General features: G+C 36.3%; 1 protein-coding gene across 2 annotated transcripts in view; it reads right to left on the bottom strand.

The window, feature by feature from the left end:
• Nucleotides 1–719: 719 nt before the first annotated feature.
• Nucleotides 720–19,228, bottom strand: part of USP9X (ubiquitin specific peptidase 9 X-linked) — a 106,581-nt gene continuing 88,072 nt past the window's right edge. For both annotated transcript variants that reach the window (XM_062000162.1, XM_062000169.1), the window contains exons 34-45: nucleotides 18,156–18,297; nucleotides 17,231–17,981; nucleotides 16,085–16,208; nucleotides 14,586–14,811; nucleotides 13,556–13,685; nucleotides 10,560–10,745; nucleotides 8,719–8,939; nucleotides 7,581–7,669; nucleotides 4,962–5,118; nucleotides 4,303–4,515; nucleotides 3,831–3,926; nucleotides 720–2,342 (exon numbers count right to left, since the gene is read on the bottom strand). In XM_062000162.1, the coding sequence (XP_061856146.1) occupies nucleotides 2,208–2,342; nucleotides 3,831–3,926; nucleotides 4,303–4,515; nucleotides 4,962–5,118; nucleotides 7,581–7,669; nucleotides 8,719–8,939; nucleotides 10,560–10,745; nucleotides 13,556–13,685; nucleotides 14,586–14,811; nucleotides 16,085–16,208; nucleotides 17,231–17,981; nucleotides 18,156–18,297 (2,470 nt within the window). In that variant the 3' untranslated portion in view covers nucleotides 720–2,207. The remainder of the gene's footprint in view (nucleotides 2,343–3,830; nucleotides 3,927–4,302; nucleotides 4,516–4,961; nucleotides 5,119–7,580; nucleotides 7,670–8,718; nucleotides 8,940–10,559; nucleotides 10,746–13,555; nucleotides 13,686–14,585; nucleotides 14,812–16,084; nucleotides 16,209–17,230; nucleotides 17,982–18,155; nucleotides 18,298–19,228) is intronic.

Raw genomic sequence — 19,228 nt, 5'->3', positions numbered from 1 at the left:
CGCATTGTATATTTCACATAGTAAAAAAATAGGTACTGCCTCTGAGAAGATTGCTCATTTAACAACTACTGGTCCAAATAAATATGAACTATTTAAACTTGAGTGCTCAGGGCAGAATATTCAGTTAAAACCTCCAACAAGCATTCCCAAAGATAAATGAGGGCACTTCATCCAAATTTATTAAGTCCAAGTAAAGTGGTGCTACTAAAAATCCATGAAAAAATCTGAACTGACTTGAGCACGAGGGAAAAACGTGGAAGCATAAAAGTGACCATCACTCTACAGAACGTTCAAAAATCTTCTGTGCCCCTTTCTTATTATACTAAATGAGTAAGAATGCGCTTGTGACCGAATTTTCCTTCGTTCATTTCAAAACTACAGACCTTTAATTTGATAAGCAGCTTTGTTTCTATCAACTAATTTGTAAAAAACACCATCAAGCTTGTGCTCATTAAATATATATATGTATATATAAAAACATACAAAAAGTACAAGATAAATCACATTAAGAAACTTTTACAGTGTAATTGTCCTGATTATTTTATTCTTAAGGGCCAAATTAGGGGTTTTTTTTGTGCACAGAATCTCAATGTGACTGTTGTTCCAGAATTCAGCATAGTGCCACTGCACAGAATTCGCCTCTCTGTGCAGTCCATTTAAAAAAACAAAACAAAACAAAAAAACCACCCAAAAAACAACACACACCACAGGACAAAACATTCTTCTTAAATCAAATTCTATTTGTGAATTCAGCAAAATAATTTCTATAAAATAAAACAGCAAAATATTTAAATAGTATAGGGTGGGCTGTATCTGTTTTTGCAGGGGTATTTGGTTTTTAGACAGGTTCCAAAAAAAATTACACACATTCAAGTTACCAATTTTCATTTAAATACAGTATTTACTGATGCGTTTCTCGAAGTCTTTAAACAAATGTTTATTCTGGAATAGAGATACCTCAGAATTGTATTTGACTAACCAGTAGTTTCTTTTATAATTAAACCCTGCTTCTAATGTTAAGATCTCCTGTATAATGGATGAAGAGCTATGACGATTCTCGCTTTCAAGTAGAACTGTGAACGAGCATAAAACCAGCAAGTTAACTTGGTGCAGTGGCACTCACAAGTACTGTGTGATTTTGTTGACTTCCACTTCACTGGGATGCAGTAGAAGGAAAGTGTTAGAAGTTTATCTAATAAGCTCTACCAAAGAAACAAAACAAGCACACCAAATACAGTCTATTATGCTCCAGGCATCCTGGCATAGCAAATTTTTGCATATTTGTTTTTAATCTTTTAAATTTCTATTACTGAAAACTAAGTGTTCTTTATCCCACCCAGAGACAGAACTGTCAAACATCAGATGTGAGGAACATACGTGAAACTGAAAACCACTTGTTTGTCACATTTTCCCTCCCCATTTTATAGTCTAGGTGTAAGAAGAAAAGGTACTGAGCAAGACAGTTGTCACATTGGGACAACTGCTGTCGTCACATGTCAGGGTTTTTGTTGTTGTTGTTGTTGCTTTCCCCCTCATTGGCTACACTAACCTGGTGTGAAGCCATGCTAAATGTTACAGCATAACTATAGCTTCAAAGTGATTAACCTAATACCAGAATGAAAAAGGCAATGAGAAAAAGATCTAGAAACAATGTTACATCACCAATTTTCCACATCAACCAAATAATTAAAAGGTTATCAGCCATTACGTTGCTCATAGTAAAATCGACTCCAGTGGCAAAGAATTAACATGAAACTATTTTCGTGGTTGACATGGATAGGCTTTTTCGTAAAGGAGTTGATCCGGCTGCCCCGAGGCAGGCGACACTGGTTGCAGAGCGCAGCAGATATATCAAGAAATTATTTTTTTTGTTTTTTTTTGTAGATCTGTGAGTCTCATCAAGACAAAAAAAAATGTTTCTTGCTCAAGAATTAACAGTCAAACATTAATATACTATATACACCTTTGCCATTTACACATTAGCATCAGGCCATTTATTACAAAACACTATACACTTTCCACTGCAGGCGGGTTATATATTGACAGCAATTTTCTGCAGATAAGACAGTGAATAGACTCTCCACTCCATGTTGATTAGGAATAGTTTTTTCTAGTTTTAAATATTAGCCAGACACAGAGAAAGGTTGGACTGTAAGGCCTGGGTGCACAGTCTTGATGGAGCAAGTTAATCGATTATGTGCATTTCACTAATCTTTTGTCTGAGGCGGGGAAACTTCTTCACTGCCTTCATAGTTTTCTTGTGCTCGTTGGCCAGTTCGCTGAGGGTTGTTCATATGATGTGCTGCCGGGCCTGTATATGGCTGTCCATGCACGTGGTTATTCTGTAACAAAGCATAAACATTTCAAAGGGACATTAAACTCCTGGGCGGCTTCACAATGAGTTACTTGCTTTTCCCCTTCCACGTTCACACTACTGAAAAATATCCTTCAAGCGTGTTGAGCTTCTGGTGTGCTTGAGCACACCGAGAGCTCTATGGACACACATCACAGGTTCTTCATTCCTCTGAATCGCATCTTTCACTTACCTTGTTCATTTGCACAGAAGACACACAAACTTTCAACTTGTAAAGGTAAAAGGATTAGTTAAAACAGCCATCTCAGCTTTTGAGTAACAAACAGTTACATGCAAAGCAAAAGCAGCAAGAAAGAAGACAGAGAGATGAAAAATGGCTGCCTATCTGTTGCAGACATGAAACTGCACACGTGTTTTAGCACCAGATTCAACCAGTTGGAATTTTTTTCCTAGGACAATGGAAAAATCATACATGTATTTATGCAGCATACTTTCTTTTTTAAGAGGGAAAACGTTACTCTTACAGAACTGAATGAAATCTGGACCAGTACTTTTCTACAGATGCTCTACCTCAATTTAAAAAGTCATACACATATCTGATAAATGAAAACATCTTATCTATCTACCGTTTTGCAGAGTTTAACCAACTGTAGAGAAACCAAGAATATGAGAGTTGTGTGTGTTAGTGAGAAATGCCATCTCTTGCAAGAAAGTGAACACATCACATGGGTAACGGTGAGGTTATGGTAGGTGTCTGAACTCCGGAGCTCAGAAAGGAGGGGAAAATCTGCATGACTTACCAACTGCTCTGCTGAGAACATCAAGTAAGGAAAGCAAGACGGAGGGAAAATGGGTTTGGGCAGGAAAGGAAATTAAATTAGCAGATTTGGAATATATAAAACAAATCGGAACAAAAAAATGGCAACTAAGCGGGGGATCTACTAAATAGTTTTAATTCAGTAGGAAACGCTGGTTATGATTTCTTTCAGATCTGGCTTTCCACTGAAAGATGTTAACAAAGCAGCCATTTAACACAAAATGATTTAGATTCTGTACATATTTGTAAGACTTATAGATCAGTGTTCATCGCACAAGTTGTTTGTACCACAGTCATCTGCATTTTTCTGAAAGTCTTCCAATTATCCAAACAGAAATGCAGAGGCCCTGAGGCTTGATTTTGTATTTAAATACAAGAAAGCAACTCACAAAATATTGTTGATGGCAACAAATACAACAGAACCAAATTCAGCATGCACTAGACTGTGATGACATCTGTCTCCCTGCTCCTTCCATGGATAATTAACTCCTGGTCTGGTAACATTAAAATTCTCACCCGAAACTCTGATGGTTGAAACTGTTACTGGAGAAATGGAGGTGTATCTTTAACTTTGTTCCTCCAAGTGTGATATCTGACAACAACATGCTTCTGACTAAACGCTTAGAATTTAAGCTATCATAAATGCTAAAACCAGCTAACGTAGAAGTCTGAATAAATGGTTTGGCTCTGAGCTTTTACCTGCTGATACTGGGAACCAGGTGAATGGGGATACAGTGGGGCATCTTCAGGTGGAGAAGACTCGTGTTCATCTGGGGCATCAGGATCATCTGGTTCCTGAAGTTTGAAAAAATGTTTTCATTTATCTGGGTAAAACATATTACGATCGTTCTATCCAGAACCAATCCTACGTGTAAACGATTGTTTCAGACACAATCAGAGAAAAATTCTACTCCACTGTGTCACTGAGAGCTTGTATTGTACTACATAGAAGTTCCCACTATCGACGTATTATTGGAGAAACAGACCCACCCACAATCTACTTTAAACAGTCAAAGGTACCGCAATGTGTAACTGAAGCCAACCAAACCAGAAATGTTGATTTATAAAATACTTACAAAATGTGTTAACGCTGTAATGACTGAAGAGTGTTGCTAAGGTTAATTACTTACAGAAGCACTTCAGTTTACCAGATTTCAAATTAATTCTTTACCTCCTCTGGACAGAGTTCACAAGCTTTTGCAAGAGTCATCCTAGCACTGTGTGATCTCTCTAGGAAGTAGCCATTTGATGTTTCATTGCTCTGTATTGGTGGAGACCAATTGTTGTAGGTGTACTGGGGATTGCCAGTGTATGGTCTACGCTCAAGCTCATCTCCAAGCCATTCTACTGCCCAGGTCCATTTTCTCTTCAGATCTCCGTTGCTCTGCAGATGGAAAATTGACAATTCCGAATTATTTTCTCTATTCTCAAAACAGATCTGCTTTTCCCTTCCTACACATCAGCGATCAGACAACAGACCACCAAGACATATGCTGCTGTTGACAAAAAATTCTCTCAAATGCCCTTTTTTGCAAAAAGAAAACTTCAAAATTGAAATCAAGTCTGCAGATGTGAAGCTGCATCACAGAACCATGAATGCAAATGTAACTGAACTGCTCCCAAACCCATTTATTGATATTCTGATATAGGAAGGCTCAAGTGAGTTGTATTTGGAAGTTCTAATTTCGTCGAGGTGATGGAAATTGAGTAACAGTGGCGGTTGTTGCTGTGTGTGGTGGTTTGTTATTTGGGCTTTTGGTTTGTGATTTTTCATTTTTTTAACACAGGACTAGAAAAAAGCATCAAGAAACAGAACAAAAAAGGCATCACCTGAAGGATCTGGTAGGCTACAGGACAGTTGCTGAAGAGAGCTACCATGCACTTTATACACTGGTAAGCTCTTTTCTGATAATGATTCTTTGAGCGCTGAATGGTGTCAAATAGTCCATCCCTGTCGTCTGGGATTCCCTTAAGTGCATTGTGGATCCTAAAAAAAACCAAAACATCAAACACCAAAACCTCAAGTGTTACAGAGTTTTTCAATTAACTTATAATGTAATTATAAAGGAATAGCTTGTATTCTGACCTCTGGTTTTAGTAAAGAGGTTTGTTTTTTTTTTTAAATCAGAAAACTAACTTGACCCATCACATACGTAGCTTGAAGTGTAGCATGTGGTAATATTTACATTTTTAATGAGATACATGTAAGTAGGTTTAATTTTAATCCCAGCAGTCAACTTAACTGGATAATTATGACTTAAATTTTTAAAACTCAATTTCACTTACAAAATAGATCTGTTAATGCACGAGGCGCTTACAGAATTGGGAAGAGTTAAATCCTCAGTAGAACGGTTACTTGTATTATAGTTATGCTTCTCAAAGGTACACACTCAAAGGTTAGATGCAAGTCCTCTTAAGAGGAATGAATGGTATATTTTTGCCTGGGGATAAAGGACTTGGACACTCTCCAGAACTACGTCCATTTTCTGTGCCTTCTGCTCTCAAACAAAGGGGAATTAATTGCCACACTGAAACTGTGCAAGAATCAACATACTTTAGATTTGAAAAAAAAGTCAGGAGGGCACAGAACCTACACTGACATCCTCAAGAACTATGCTCATTGTAGGAAAAGCAATTGCTCTCTTTCCTTGTAGCTGTGGCAACAATCAGCAAACAGACTCCAGACAACCAGCAACTTAGGCTCCATCTGTAAAATGATGATGCTCCTTACTTCAGCTGATTTATCTTAATGGTACTTGTAACACTATTATCTCAAACCTGGTGCTTGAACTTGTCAAGACATTATAAGAGGGGGTCTCATGCCAAAACAGAGCAGCTGCCACCTTGCAGTATAAGGATACAAGGAGCACTAAAGGATGTACCTTGTCTAAGATCAGATGACGTTAGTTTTCTAAGAGTGAGAAGATACTATCATTTACTATGGAAAGTTATGCTATTAGGGGTTTTCTTTGAAAGAAAAGACAAAGGTGATTACAATTCTGTGATTACTGCAGCAAAACCAGGATCAGAGCAGAGTCCAGAACCTCAAGCTACTGCCAGACGTGGCAACAAGCAATTAGAGGATCACTGCAGCTTGCCACTTGATACCCTTTTGCTGAAGACCAACACAGTTCTAACAGACACTGCTGTGACTGCAATCTTGAATACAAAGTGATCCAAGTATAGTGTAAGCCATACTGTTAACATCCAACCTCCTTCACAACCTGTTATTTCAAATGCAGCACTACCTCAAATAACAACTTTCATGGTTTCTCACCTGTGTTTCCACCCTAATATATATTATTTTACTTCACGTCTACGAAAGTATGTCCAGTCTCCAGCTGAAAGACCATGGATTTAAAAGACATCTTATGGAAGTGTTTGTTTACCGTGATGAAAATATTAACAAACTGCTTTATATGTGCATTACATCTACATATATATGCAAATTTGAAAAGCCTACGTATAAAGGGCATTCTCATCCCTTGCCTAAACTTGAATTCCTAAAGAAAACGAAGAATCCTCTCTAAGTTGGTCTTCGTATCTTCGACTGTGGTAAGTCAGACTATCACCTCGTCGCAGAGCATCTTCTGAAGTAAGGCTAGGCAAGTGCAGTCTGCTTCTACAGGTTAAGTACATGAGTTCAGTCCAATATCCTTATTGCACATGGCAGGTGGATCCTTACTCAAAGTATTTTGAATGTCATATAACAACTGCCAACAACTTCATAGATCTGGTACTACTCCTATTAACTTATTATGTAACAGTGATATTTAGAAAGACATGGGTGGAATGTTGATGACATAAATTTTCTGATACCTCACCTACAACTTCCACAGAAAACTTCTGAAAAATTTACTACTCCGTCAAACTGTCAGTATTTGCAGTAATTATATTTTTTAACTCTTGATTTTCAAAAGCCTTACTCTGTAAACACACAGAAGTTAAGTTTGAACTGGATGAATATTTATATATTGAAAATTGTCTTGAAATCTGATCACATATCTATGTATGAAATATACTTTTCTCCCAAGTTCACACTTCATGTATGTCTTGGTATCACTACTACTACTGATGTGCTTCTTATTAAGACCAGGCTATCATTGGATCCTCTTGAATGAGATGTTTCTAAGTCACCTAAGCACCTCATAGTAAACATCAATGAGTTTAGCCTAAATAGCACATTATCTTGTATGGGAAAAGCCTTGTTACAGGACTAACAAATTCCTCAATAGTAAAGAAGGTCAAAGTGAAAAGCTGTAGATTTACCTAAAAAAATTAGATAAGATTTCTTCCACTAAAGTGGAAGAAAAATGTTTTATTTCTGTATTTTCATTTAATATATATTTACAACAAACCTCTTGAAAGGAGTAGCAACAGAACCATTGGGAAAACAAGTTGTACAGAACATAATAATCTTGAATTATAAAGAGACAGGTAAATACTAACCTGTGAGTTTGCCAAGAGTCCTCAATTAATAGGATTTGCAGAAGCAGATCCAAGTAAGGTCGAAGTTCGTATGTATAGGAATATGCAACCTTAAAGTAAAATTGCAGAGAAAGAACTCCGTGAAGCATGGTGCAATACAAGAACACAATCCATTTGAAGTGAAGTCTACCGTAAAGGATATTTCAAGAGACATATTTAAAGACAATGTTGACTGTGTAACGGGTTTTTTTGGGTTGTGTTTTTGTTGGGTCAGTTTGTTGTTGCTTTGGTGGATTTCGTAAACAAAAATACAGTAGGTTTTGTAAAGGACAAATGTTTCCTCTAGAGTTTCTAACACAATTAATCTGTGGCCTCAAACATTTAATGCTGAAGAAGCTACCTTAAAAATCGCTTTAGAAAAGCAAAATTACAAAATGGTATTTTTCATGGATATTGCTACTTTCAGACAGTATTTTCAAAGGTTATCTTAAAACATAAAACACGTGGCTAGCAGAATATCAGTAAAGTGATTTTTATTACACTTCTTTCAAGCACCAAAGAAAGGGACATAGAAAAATGTGATGTTTAAATGGTAAAAGAAGTGAATAATAAAGATGAGGTAACAGAAGCAAAAAGTTTACTTGGAGTGGAAAAGTGTGACTAACCTTACAGAGACTACAAAGTAAAAACAAGAAAGACAGTTATAAAGATGCTTTCCTGAGTCTGAGACCAAGTATGTTCTGCAGGCTTGTAAAAACGAACCTTATGAACATACAACAAACACAAGTGAGATCTTAGGACGTGATTCTAAATTTCCCTGCAATATAAGAAGTTCTTTTATGGATAATAACAGGAAAGCTTCAGGAAATGCTCCTGCAATACATAAAAAGCACTCCAGTTTTCTTACTTTCCATCCTTAATGTGATATTCCCAACTCATGTCAATTGCTTTCCTGAACTCATAAAAGGACTTTTCACAGGACTCCAACATGACACATAGATCCAAGAGTGTAAATACTGACATCTTAAGGAAAGTTGATTTATCTAGCATCTATGCAATATTTAATACAACATTTCTATATATAAACATGGAATCTTGTATCATACAATATTCCCATCTTTCTTATATTCCCATCTTTCTCTCAGCTTTTTATTTTTACCTGCCAAAGAAGTTCACTGAGGACAGTGGAAGAGAACTGAGGGTTCTCCCAACAGCAGAAACGAAGCAACTTGATGGTCTCTTCAGAGTTGCTGCAATCTTCAATAATTTTCTTCACATAACTAGTTCTCACAAACAAAATGTCTGCTACGTTCTGCTGAAGTGCCATTATAGGTTGAGATAAATTAGGATCACCGTAAGGGTTGGAAAGTGGAGGATTACCTAGAACAAACAGTTATTACAGATGAAAAACTACTGAAATACTTTGGTGTAGACACTAGTTTAACTGGAAAAACAACAGATGGAAAAAACTCCAAATTCTTCTGTAGGAGGTGAAAGAACTCAAGCTTTCTGATTGTGATGTCCGACACTTGTTGCCTGAATGAGTTACTTCTCCCTCTCGGATAAGATTACACAGTGATAAAAAAGCAAAACAGCTGGAGACATGCTCATATGCAACCAGAGAAATTATTCAGTGAAATCCTCTTATCTTATTAATTTATATGCTTCACTGCTTGTGTAATACAGCTCAAATCTATCACATTTTAAGACACAAGATCTATTTACTTCACTCAGCAATGTGAAAGGGTTCAGTGGAACATCTATGTCAGAACAGTCCCATCTGACTCTCCAGACTATAGAGAGAAGTAATATACTCTTGAAAAAATAAAATTAATGCGTCTTATTTAGTAAGCTTCATTTTGTGGAAGGAAAGACTGTTGATTCACTCCTGATGTTTCTAAATTTAGCAGCATTTTGAGTTTTTGTTGGAAGATGTCCAGACGTCCAAGGGAGACTTTTCTAATGTAATATGCTGAAGCAAAAATAACTTGACTCTGCAAATACTAATCATAATTAGTAGTCAAAGTAATTTTCATACAAAGTAATTTTTTTTTAGTACAACACTATGAATACAGTGAATTTACAATTATTTTTCATAGCTTGAATGTCTTTTCAGTGTAAGCCTCAAATAACGCACTGGAAACTAAACCAAATCAAAACTGCCAAATGGTTCTGAAGCTTATTATAGCACAGAAAACTTTTCAGTTCATTAATCTTACTGTAGCATATTCTAGTCTGTTGACTTTATAGCCTGACATATCAAACTAATGAGTATGCCACTAAATAGCTTCTCTACAAATTCCTAATTAGGTTCTCTAAAATATGCTTAATAGAACATGTACATATACAGGCTATAAAGTCCACATAGCTCAACATTCTATCACCATTCCTCAAAAATAACTGCACCCTATTCAACTACTGGAGATATTAATGACTTATACTTCGGTTGAGCAATTTCTAACCGATTCTTTATCTCTTAGAAATTAAATAGTTGGCTTCTGTTCATTGCCTCATCTGCAAACAAGCACCACATAATTTTCCAGCGTTATCCACAACAATGCAAGATCTCTTTATTGATAAGCAGCAATTGCTATTTCAGAGCCTGCTCTAGTGTTTTCCTGGGCAGATTATTTTTGTACTGCTAACACAAAAGTAATCTACTATTTTATTGCCTACTCTGAATCTTTATACTGTTCTAAAATACTTAATATTTTGTAATCAACAAACTACCACTTTTCTATTCAGTTGTTTTACTGTATCTTTAAGGAATAAGCCAAGAAGCATAAAATAGAGAATAGACTTCTGGTATTGTGCTTTTTAGTACAGCAAATCAGTTTGCTTACAAAGAGATTTCTGTCTTTAAAGAAAGGGAGTTGCTAAAAAAAAAAAAAGGCAAACATTTTTCCAGTCAACCCATTTTACACAAAATAGCTGAATATGCACAAGAGACATTTACTGAGATACTCAGTTAATCAAAGGAGAATTTAAAACTCACTATACCATTGATAGAGGACTGCATCCGCGATGACACGTTGCAACAGCGGATCAGCTGTGACACTACAGTGTATAGCTTCCCCAGTTCAGCATACTGGTATTTAATTGGTGGACCTGGACCTTCATCCAGAGCCACAAGCATGAACGTTGCTGGAACATTTAGTTTCAGAAGTTGTGTCTTCTCTGCTACACCTTTATGGGGACAGGGAGGAAGACAATACTTTTAATCAAATGAAGAAAGATAGAGAAGAAGATAATGTTTAGCTGAAAAGTCACACTGAAGTAGAGCTGTAAATTACTACAATTTCTTAAAAGTGCTCATTAGCATTTAAGCAACTAGCATCTGTGTTAACAGCAAAATCTCAGACAAGTCTTTTGGATAATTAATTAACCTTTCCATTGTGAGGCCCAGGATAGGATCAACACCTCCCACAGTTTATTTTGTTGTTTTTCCCATCATCTTATGATGGAAATCTACCGTATCAGTTACAAATTTAAGACATTTCCTATTGTGCCATCCAATGCTGAAAGCGTGAGAGACAAAATCAATTTAAGAAAAAAACAAAAAACAAAATGAGAAAACCTCCCCAAATCAATGAAAAAATCCAAATAATTAGCCTTATTGCAAGAATACTTTGCACATACTACACAAGTACTTACCAATAAATTCTTCAAACCTTATGTTCTGTTTCTTAATTTGGTTAAAAGTCATGATATTTCATACATTTGCAAATGTTTTTCTAATTCTGAAACTGGACCTTATCTACCATCTTTCTGATCAGGAACAGTCCAGTTAACACCTTATTAGAGCTGTTTTGTAGTACCTGTTAGTTTTGGAGCTACAACCTTTCTAGGACTGATCTCTCCCTTGCTTTGATGTGAATAATATATTATTTGATTTCTCAAAATGTCAGACAATTTAATCCTTTTATAACAGAACTTAGGGTGCTGCAGGAATGATTTATTGTAGCTTTTGCTGAATGGACACTCTACATCTATGCAGAAGCCTCAGAACTTAACAGTTGTAAGACAAGCACAGCTGTTTAATATTTCCATGTTTATATTTGCTGGGTAGATTGTGATAACCATCAGATCCGTAAGTAAAACTCAGTTAAGATGTCGTGTCTGGTTTCTGAGTGGTTTCCTAGTCATAGGCTTCAAGTGCACTGGCTATGAAAAGCTAGTAAAGAAGGGAACATAAGTTACAGAAGAAGAATTGCATCTCTCTTTTCTGTAATGATATTAAGTCTAATCTGGGGGTCAGGACAGAACCCTGCCTGACAGAGAATGCTTTGGTAGACAAAGCATTTGAAAGCAACATACTTTATAGCTGAAATCAAATTAACACAATTGCCTAGATTAATTTTACAGATAGGAAATTAAATTCCTTTAAAATTGTCTACCCACATGAAAGGGCTCCCAGAGCTCTCTGTATGTTAATGCTATATGGAAATACTGAAATAACTCCCTTGCTTAACCATTAAGTCACAAAGTAACCTAACAAAACTTCACATTTATAACCTGCCTGCATGATATAATAACCAGAAATGGCTGAGTTGCTCAGTATTATGGGCACTTTGTACAATTCCCAAGCAAACTGGATCTCCTAGCTTCATACTGCTTTACATAAAAGGATGAAAATGTCTTGTATTAGAGTAAGAAGGGGAGTATGATGAGCTACCACTACAGAAGACTATCATATCTTTAGAACTTTCCACAGAGAAAGATGCTTTATCCCTTAGGCAATCACATGTAAAACAAAAATGGGCCCCCAACAGAGGACCCTAATAACTAGGGAAGCTAAGAACACAGCTCTGTGATGATTCATCAGATATGAACTACCCTTATCAACCTGAGAGTGAAAAAGCAATCCCTTGCTCATTTGACTTGCATTTTATTACTCTTAATTGCTCTTCTCATGTGTAAATATATAAGGCAGCAATAGATTAACCCATCTGAGAAACCAATTATTTTCAGCATGCTGGTAATGCTAAAGGAAAGCATGGGTATGGCTGTTCACTTGAATGTGAATAGGACTCATCCCAGTTTAACTGCAAAAATACTTTTTGTTTCAAATAGTTACCTCAGATACTATTAATATTATTCATTTCTTAGTATATAGGCTAGTGAGTTTCTATGTGAAGAATCTACACAATCCACAATTTAATACAAGTTTTTGAATACTTCTAAGTCTATACTTATTTCTATTTTCATAATTTTGGATACAATTAAGGTTATGAAGAAAAATGAGTGATGCTGGAAGTCCCACTGTCACTATTTTCTAACACCACAAAACTGAAAACCATCTCATCTCATCTCAGTTACTTTATAGCGTGTGTATAACAGGTCTGAAGTGTAGCACCTGGAAATACAGGTAGAATTATTACTCTTGCATTTGAATATGATAAAAATAAATACTAATTTGCCATCATACTCAACCTCTAATTTAATCTTTCATCAGAAAATTTAGGACTGTAGTCCTTATGAAAAGAATCACTGTCTCAAGTCTAGAAGAACTGCACTTTAGCCTTCCAAAACTACTGGCTTTTCTTGCTTGTTTATTTTGGAGGAACTACAGTATCTGATAAATTTATACTGGAATTTCCTGATTCTTGCATTCTTTTACCTCCTATGATGCCTATGGTGAAAGAAAGCATTCTGGCAAGTAATGATCTCTAAGAATACACACAGATTGAGCTATTGAGTCCTGAGCAAAGCATGATGTTTTTCACCATTTTTTCCACCCCAACACCCTCTCAGAAGGACACTGTCTTATTGCTCCAAGCTTCCTGAGTTAATCTTCTAAGGATGGGAGGAAGACTAAAGCCTCAGACACTAAACTGGAGGAACACTGATACTCTTAAAAACATTTATATGACACTTAATGTTAACAATCTACCTGAGACTGAAAAATTGCCTTCTCTTGCTGTTACCTAAGTGCATCATTAATAAAAAACAGTTCATGACAGTGTCATCAGTAAAAGTACATGTAATTTGCTTACCTAGATTGGCATACATCACAAACAGGTTGAAATACTGCTGCAAATGGCGCCCATGTTCAGATACTTCCCTTCTTAGAAGATTTAGTACCGCTCTCAGTAAGTGATCACTTAAACTTAAGTTATCATACGCCTATAAAAACAATAAAAGTTTTAATATTAGTTATGGAATCTATCAAATCTTTATTTAATTTATTCTTTCTACTGTGGCAGAAATCAGAATTGCTTAAAAGGTATGGGATTCATACAAGCTCCAAAACACCAGCAGATGGTTAGTCTTCTGTATCTCACACAAAGTCAGACAGACATACAGGGGTACACTCCCATCACTAAATACCATGTTGATCCAGGAAATTATGCAAATATTAGCCTTCAATCGTGCTTTTTTCTCCCATAGTACCTAGGTCTAAATACTCAGAAAAGCACAGGTAGTCTATGAAGTGCGAAGTGGAACTAAGACATCTGAATCACCTCCACAGGTGTACTCAAAGTACAAGGAGCTTTAGCTTACAAATTCTTTTGCTGGATACAGTAGTGAAAATATTCTGAGCAGATAAGCGGAACAATACAAAGTGTCTTAATGTAGGAATTAAAAAAGATGACAAAGCAAAGGCTCAAAAAGGCTGATTTTATATATTTTAATACAGTCCAAATAAAAAGTTATGAAAAGTATTACACTAAGATTTTGGCACTTTGTCAGTTCTAGGTGTGTAAAATCAGGCAATTGTCCACTCCTACGCAGTTACAATATTTGACAATTTAAACGTTGCAGAATACAGAAGAAAACTCAAGCAAGTCCTATGTGGTTTTGTGGGGTTTTTTTGCAGAGATTTGCACATGGAGGGAAACAGAATGCCTCTGCATGCAGCTCTCATGCAAACTGGTTGAGTTACATCATGTTATGTAGCGCAAAATGGACTGTACAACTTTCCTGTCAACACCAATGCACCTACTCCAGAATTTACTTTACATTAAATAAAGAATAAAGTAGTAAGACAAAGCTGCAGAAATTTTTCATCAGAAAATTAAATACCTGACTGGAAGGTCCAGGAGAGGCAAAAGGTGAAGGACATGGTCCGTCTTGCAATGAAAAATGTGCAATAAATACTATAAGTTTTGCAAATGCACCCCTCACTTCTGCACTAGGACACTCCAGAAGATACTCAGAGAAGCGGTTTGAAACATTAAAAAGGACGTTGTGTGCAAACCAAAAGCGTACATTCTTGCTGTGACGAAGAAGGATGCATAATGCATCATACCTGAAATAGAAGATGACGTAACTGAGAGTTTATGATCAGATGTAGACATTAATGAGTTTTGGCAAACATTATTTTGCAGAATTAAAAAAAAAACCCCACAAAACAAACCCAAACATGTTAAAGGTGATTCCCAAACATTTTTGCTCACAAATGCTTACAATCAGACCAATTGCAGTTCCTATAATGATACTGTTACTAGCAATCATAAATTGAAAAGGTATTTCTACTAAAAAACTAACATTCAATTGTCACATTTTACTTCTATCACCCATAAGAACTAAGACAATATTACATCCCGTAATTCCCAAAATACTACTGAAAGCAAGTCTTAAATTGGCAGCCATCAATCTCTCTTTATTGCAAATGGGGGAGAGGGTGAGCAGCAGAGCTGCATTTTGTAAGCTATATAGAAGACTAGTAACTAAATATGTCACCCATGAGGAATTCATATTCCCCTTTAAAAATCTAAAAGCCCCCAACCACCCAAAGATTAAAATATCTCTTCCAGAGAGGGTCTTGTGTGACTCTGTCCTCTTTCCTGAAGCAATATTTGAACTCTTCTTGATCTCTTCAAATAACAGGAATAACTTTAGCTGCTCTAAAAGTCGCTATTGGAGGAAAATCTGAGGTATGTATTTCCCATGTATTATGCAACTACTTACTAGTTGTTCGTGAAACTACCAGTCATCATGAATGCTAGATTTTCCTTTCTAGTTCTATCAGCAATAACACATTCCTCTCCCCGACAAAGAATAACCTAGCTTAAAGACTAAAATGGTGTGGTGCTATGACTAAGATTGTACTGTTTGTCATATTTCAGATTTGAATTATAGGCCCTGCAGCAATGGACATAAAGCGCGCTGCTAACAAGCCTGAAAGACCATTTACGTTTCAGAAACAGAATACAAACAGATGCTTAAAAACCTGAAGACAGCTTTGTTTAAAGCCATGAACAAACCATTATATGTGAGAATACATAACCCATTAGTTTTGTGCTAGTGATAGATTCTACTCTTTTAAAAGGTAGATTTCAGTTCTGTTTAAAGAAGAATTCTGAAGCTGTTCAGAGCAGCTGCTTGTTTGAAGGCTCAGTTTCTTTCCAGTATTTTGTGTTAAAGTTTTACCTCCTTTTCATGTGCACCTCAACCATGTATTTGAGAGAGAGGGGGAAATGGGGCAGATCACTAAGACCTTATATTGTCATATGTATGTAACTGGGATTTTTTGACAGATGTCATTCCAAAAGTTTAATTGTTATTAAAAGACAAGATACCAGTCACTAGCAGGCCCACGGACTATTTTCTTTGTATGAAATCCTGTGGTGAAGAGAAATCTAGCAGCAAGCTGAATACTAATCATAGTTATTTCTTCTGCTTCAGGCAACAGATGATCTTGTCCTAAAGAAAAATCAAAACACTCACATGTAGACAAAGCAAAAGCAATTCACATTTAACATTTTAACTGGTTCCAGACTAAGACTTTGTTGGACATTGCGGTTCAATTTTAACAAGGAATTTGATCAAAACAGCCTCTAGTTTCTATAATGTCTAATCTGAAAATGCGGGCTTTAAGACTGCATTAAGACCTCTCTACTCTGCACTGGTGAGGCCTCATCTGTAGTCCTGTGACCAGTTCTGGGCTCCTCAGCTCAAGAGGGACAGGGAGTGCTGGAGAGAGTCCAGCGCAGGGCCACCAAGATGATCAGGGGACTGGAACATCTTTCATATGAGGAAAGGCTGCGGGAACTGGGGTTGTTTAGTCTGGAGGAGATTGAGGGGAGATCTTATTAACATTTATAAATATCTAAAGGGTTGGTGTCAGGAGGTTGGGACATCCCTTTTTTCTATAGTAGATAGTAACAGGACAAGGGGTAATGGGATGAAGCTGGAACACAAAAAGTTCCACTTAAACATAAGAAAAAACTATTTCACTGTGAGGGTGAGGGAGCCCTGGCACAAGCCGCCCAGAGGGGTTGTGGAGTCTTCCTTGGAGGTCTTCAAGACCCACCTAGACATGTTCCTATGTGACCTTATCTAGGTAACTCTGCTTCTGCAGGCGGGTCGGACTAGATGATCTCTAAAGGTCCCTTCCAATCCCTATCACTCTATGATTCTAAGACAGGTACCTGGAGGCCAACATACATCTGAACAGCCCACAAACTTAAGTATTTTAACATGACTCAGTACATACGCTGAGTAATAGCTGATAAGTTATAGGAGTATTTTTTTGCTAAATATTCTGGCGTGTTGTCAGTGACGAACAACTCAACAACAGATGTTTAAACTCCAGAAGTCCAGAAACACAGAATCTTCAAAACAGAAGGCACAAGATTTTCACTGGCTAGACAAATCCATGAAAACACAAATAACAACTCTTATTGAAAGAAATGAATCCACAATTATTGCACAAAGATACTAACCTGGAGGAGGATTTAAGTAGACACTGTTACAAGTAAGCAACTTCTTTATGAACTGGAAATATTCTAAGCTGTACTGCATACGATTATGCATGAACTGCACGTTCTGCTTCCGTACACTTCGTTCGATGGCTGATGGCATTTTAATCTGATGGGGTTTAGTGGTGATAGCAAGTTCTGAAATATATTTTATTAGTTCATTGTCTTTGTCTATTGTGTCCATGCGTTCATAAAAAAGAATGTAAGCGTTCCACCACCTCTTCTGGCGTCTGTAGGACATGCGCTTCATCATGTGATCAAACACTTCTCCCATGTATTCTCCTCCAAAACACTGATTTTTCATTTCTTCATCATCGTCCATTTTACACTCTGTCACATCTCCGTCATCAAATTTATACCATCGATTCTTCTCACCATCTCCACCATTCCTCTGGATAATGTAAGAGTAATAATGTCCACCGCTGGCCTGGCCACTGTGTACAAGTACACCAACAAGCCTGTATTTTGTGCTCCCAGAGTGTTCATTTTCAGACTGTTCATTTTGTATTATCTGATTTTCAGGATTTACATCATCTCCTTCCAATTTAGCTACACCTGCCACTGTGTAAGGCTCCATGTCCAGTTCTCGTGGAAATTCAAAATAATCATTGAACTTGATTGCACATTCCCTTTCCCAGTCATAATCAAATCGTTTCAACTGGATTGCAAGAACTGGAGGCAACTTCTTAATCAACAAGCGTTTCACTGTATCAACCTAAAAAAGGACATCAACAGTTATCAGCTCTTAAGCTTCCACTCATATACTCTTACAACAATTGCATTCAGTAACTAATGGGTAACTTTTTTTCCCTGCACATGAACTAAGACTGAATTTAGTAAGGCTACAACATTAGAGTTGTACACAAATCTAATATATAATAATCATTACCTTTTTGTTGCATTTTTCACAATGATATGCATTTGCACCTTCCAATAAATCTCCTTTGACATACTGTTCCAAAGAATCAAGAAGGTTTTGGTGATTTCTTATATCTACATTTAGAGTTGTGAAGGATTCCTCACATTCGTACCTAAAAATTAACAGAAGTATGTAAGAGAAAGGTAGAAACATTTTTACTTACATTTTACAGGTGCTACACAAGCTTTGCAGCTTACTGCAAAGTTCTATTCAGCATTTCATGTCAACTTATGGTGAAAGGAGTTAAGTAGTAGAAGAAAAAACTGAACTCTTCTTTATTGCACTCTTCCTATAATTATATTACAGTATCTGCCCACTGTGGTTTTTTGACCCGCATTAACTGCAATTATTTTATGAAGATCATAGAAATTACTCAAGTTCAACAAAAAGATTGTGGAAGTTGAATCTTTTAGCATGTTTTCATTTTAAAGCAGCTAAAGCAGCACGACGGATTCCTGGCCAATTTCAGCTAATAGAGAAACACAGAGAGAAAAGCAGAGTACTTTTTCCACTGCCAACATTTAGTCAGGAATTAGACCAATAAACATAAATATTGTATCATATCTAAATACAAAAGTTAAAAACAAATTCCAATTAAAAAACTCCCATACCTTTTTACTTTTCTATCCAATAAAATCAGAATAGTTGATTTCACAAAATCACTTTCCATATTTACGACTGGCTTTGACTTACTGTGTTATGACATAATGGTCAAACAGATTCCTAGCAATGAACCAGCAATGCTTGAGAGATAATCAGTTAAGATATCTTGGAAACAACTTCCTTACTTAGTTTGAAGAGAAATAAGTGATTAATAAATTTAAAAAGTTACATCTATATTAACATAATCCTGTAGAGCTTGTTTCTCTGATATGCAACCAAGCATACAAAGCTTTTATAACATGTAATAATATTTAGAAATCCATCAACCAAAACAGTAATATTAATTCCTCTATCAAATAACTTACATAGTTAGAAAGGTCGTTTCTCTCTCATACTCCAATCCAGTAGCTTAGTTTATCATCAGTTTTTTCCTCCCTAAA

This window comes from Colius striatus, chromosome 1 (assembly GCF_028858725.1).
Source record: "Colius striatus isolate bColStr4 chromosome 1, bColStr4.1.hap1, whole genome shotgun sequence".
Classification (NCBI taxonomy): domain Eukaryota; kingdom Metazoa; phylum Chordata; class Aves; order Coliiformes; family Coliidae; genus Colius; species Colius striatus.
This window is presented reverse-complemented; position numbering and strand designations above follow the sequence as displayed.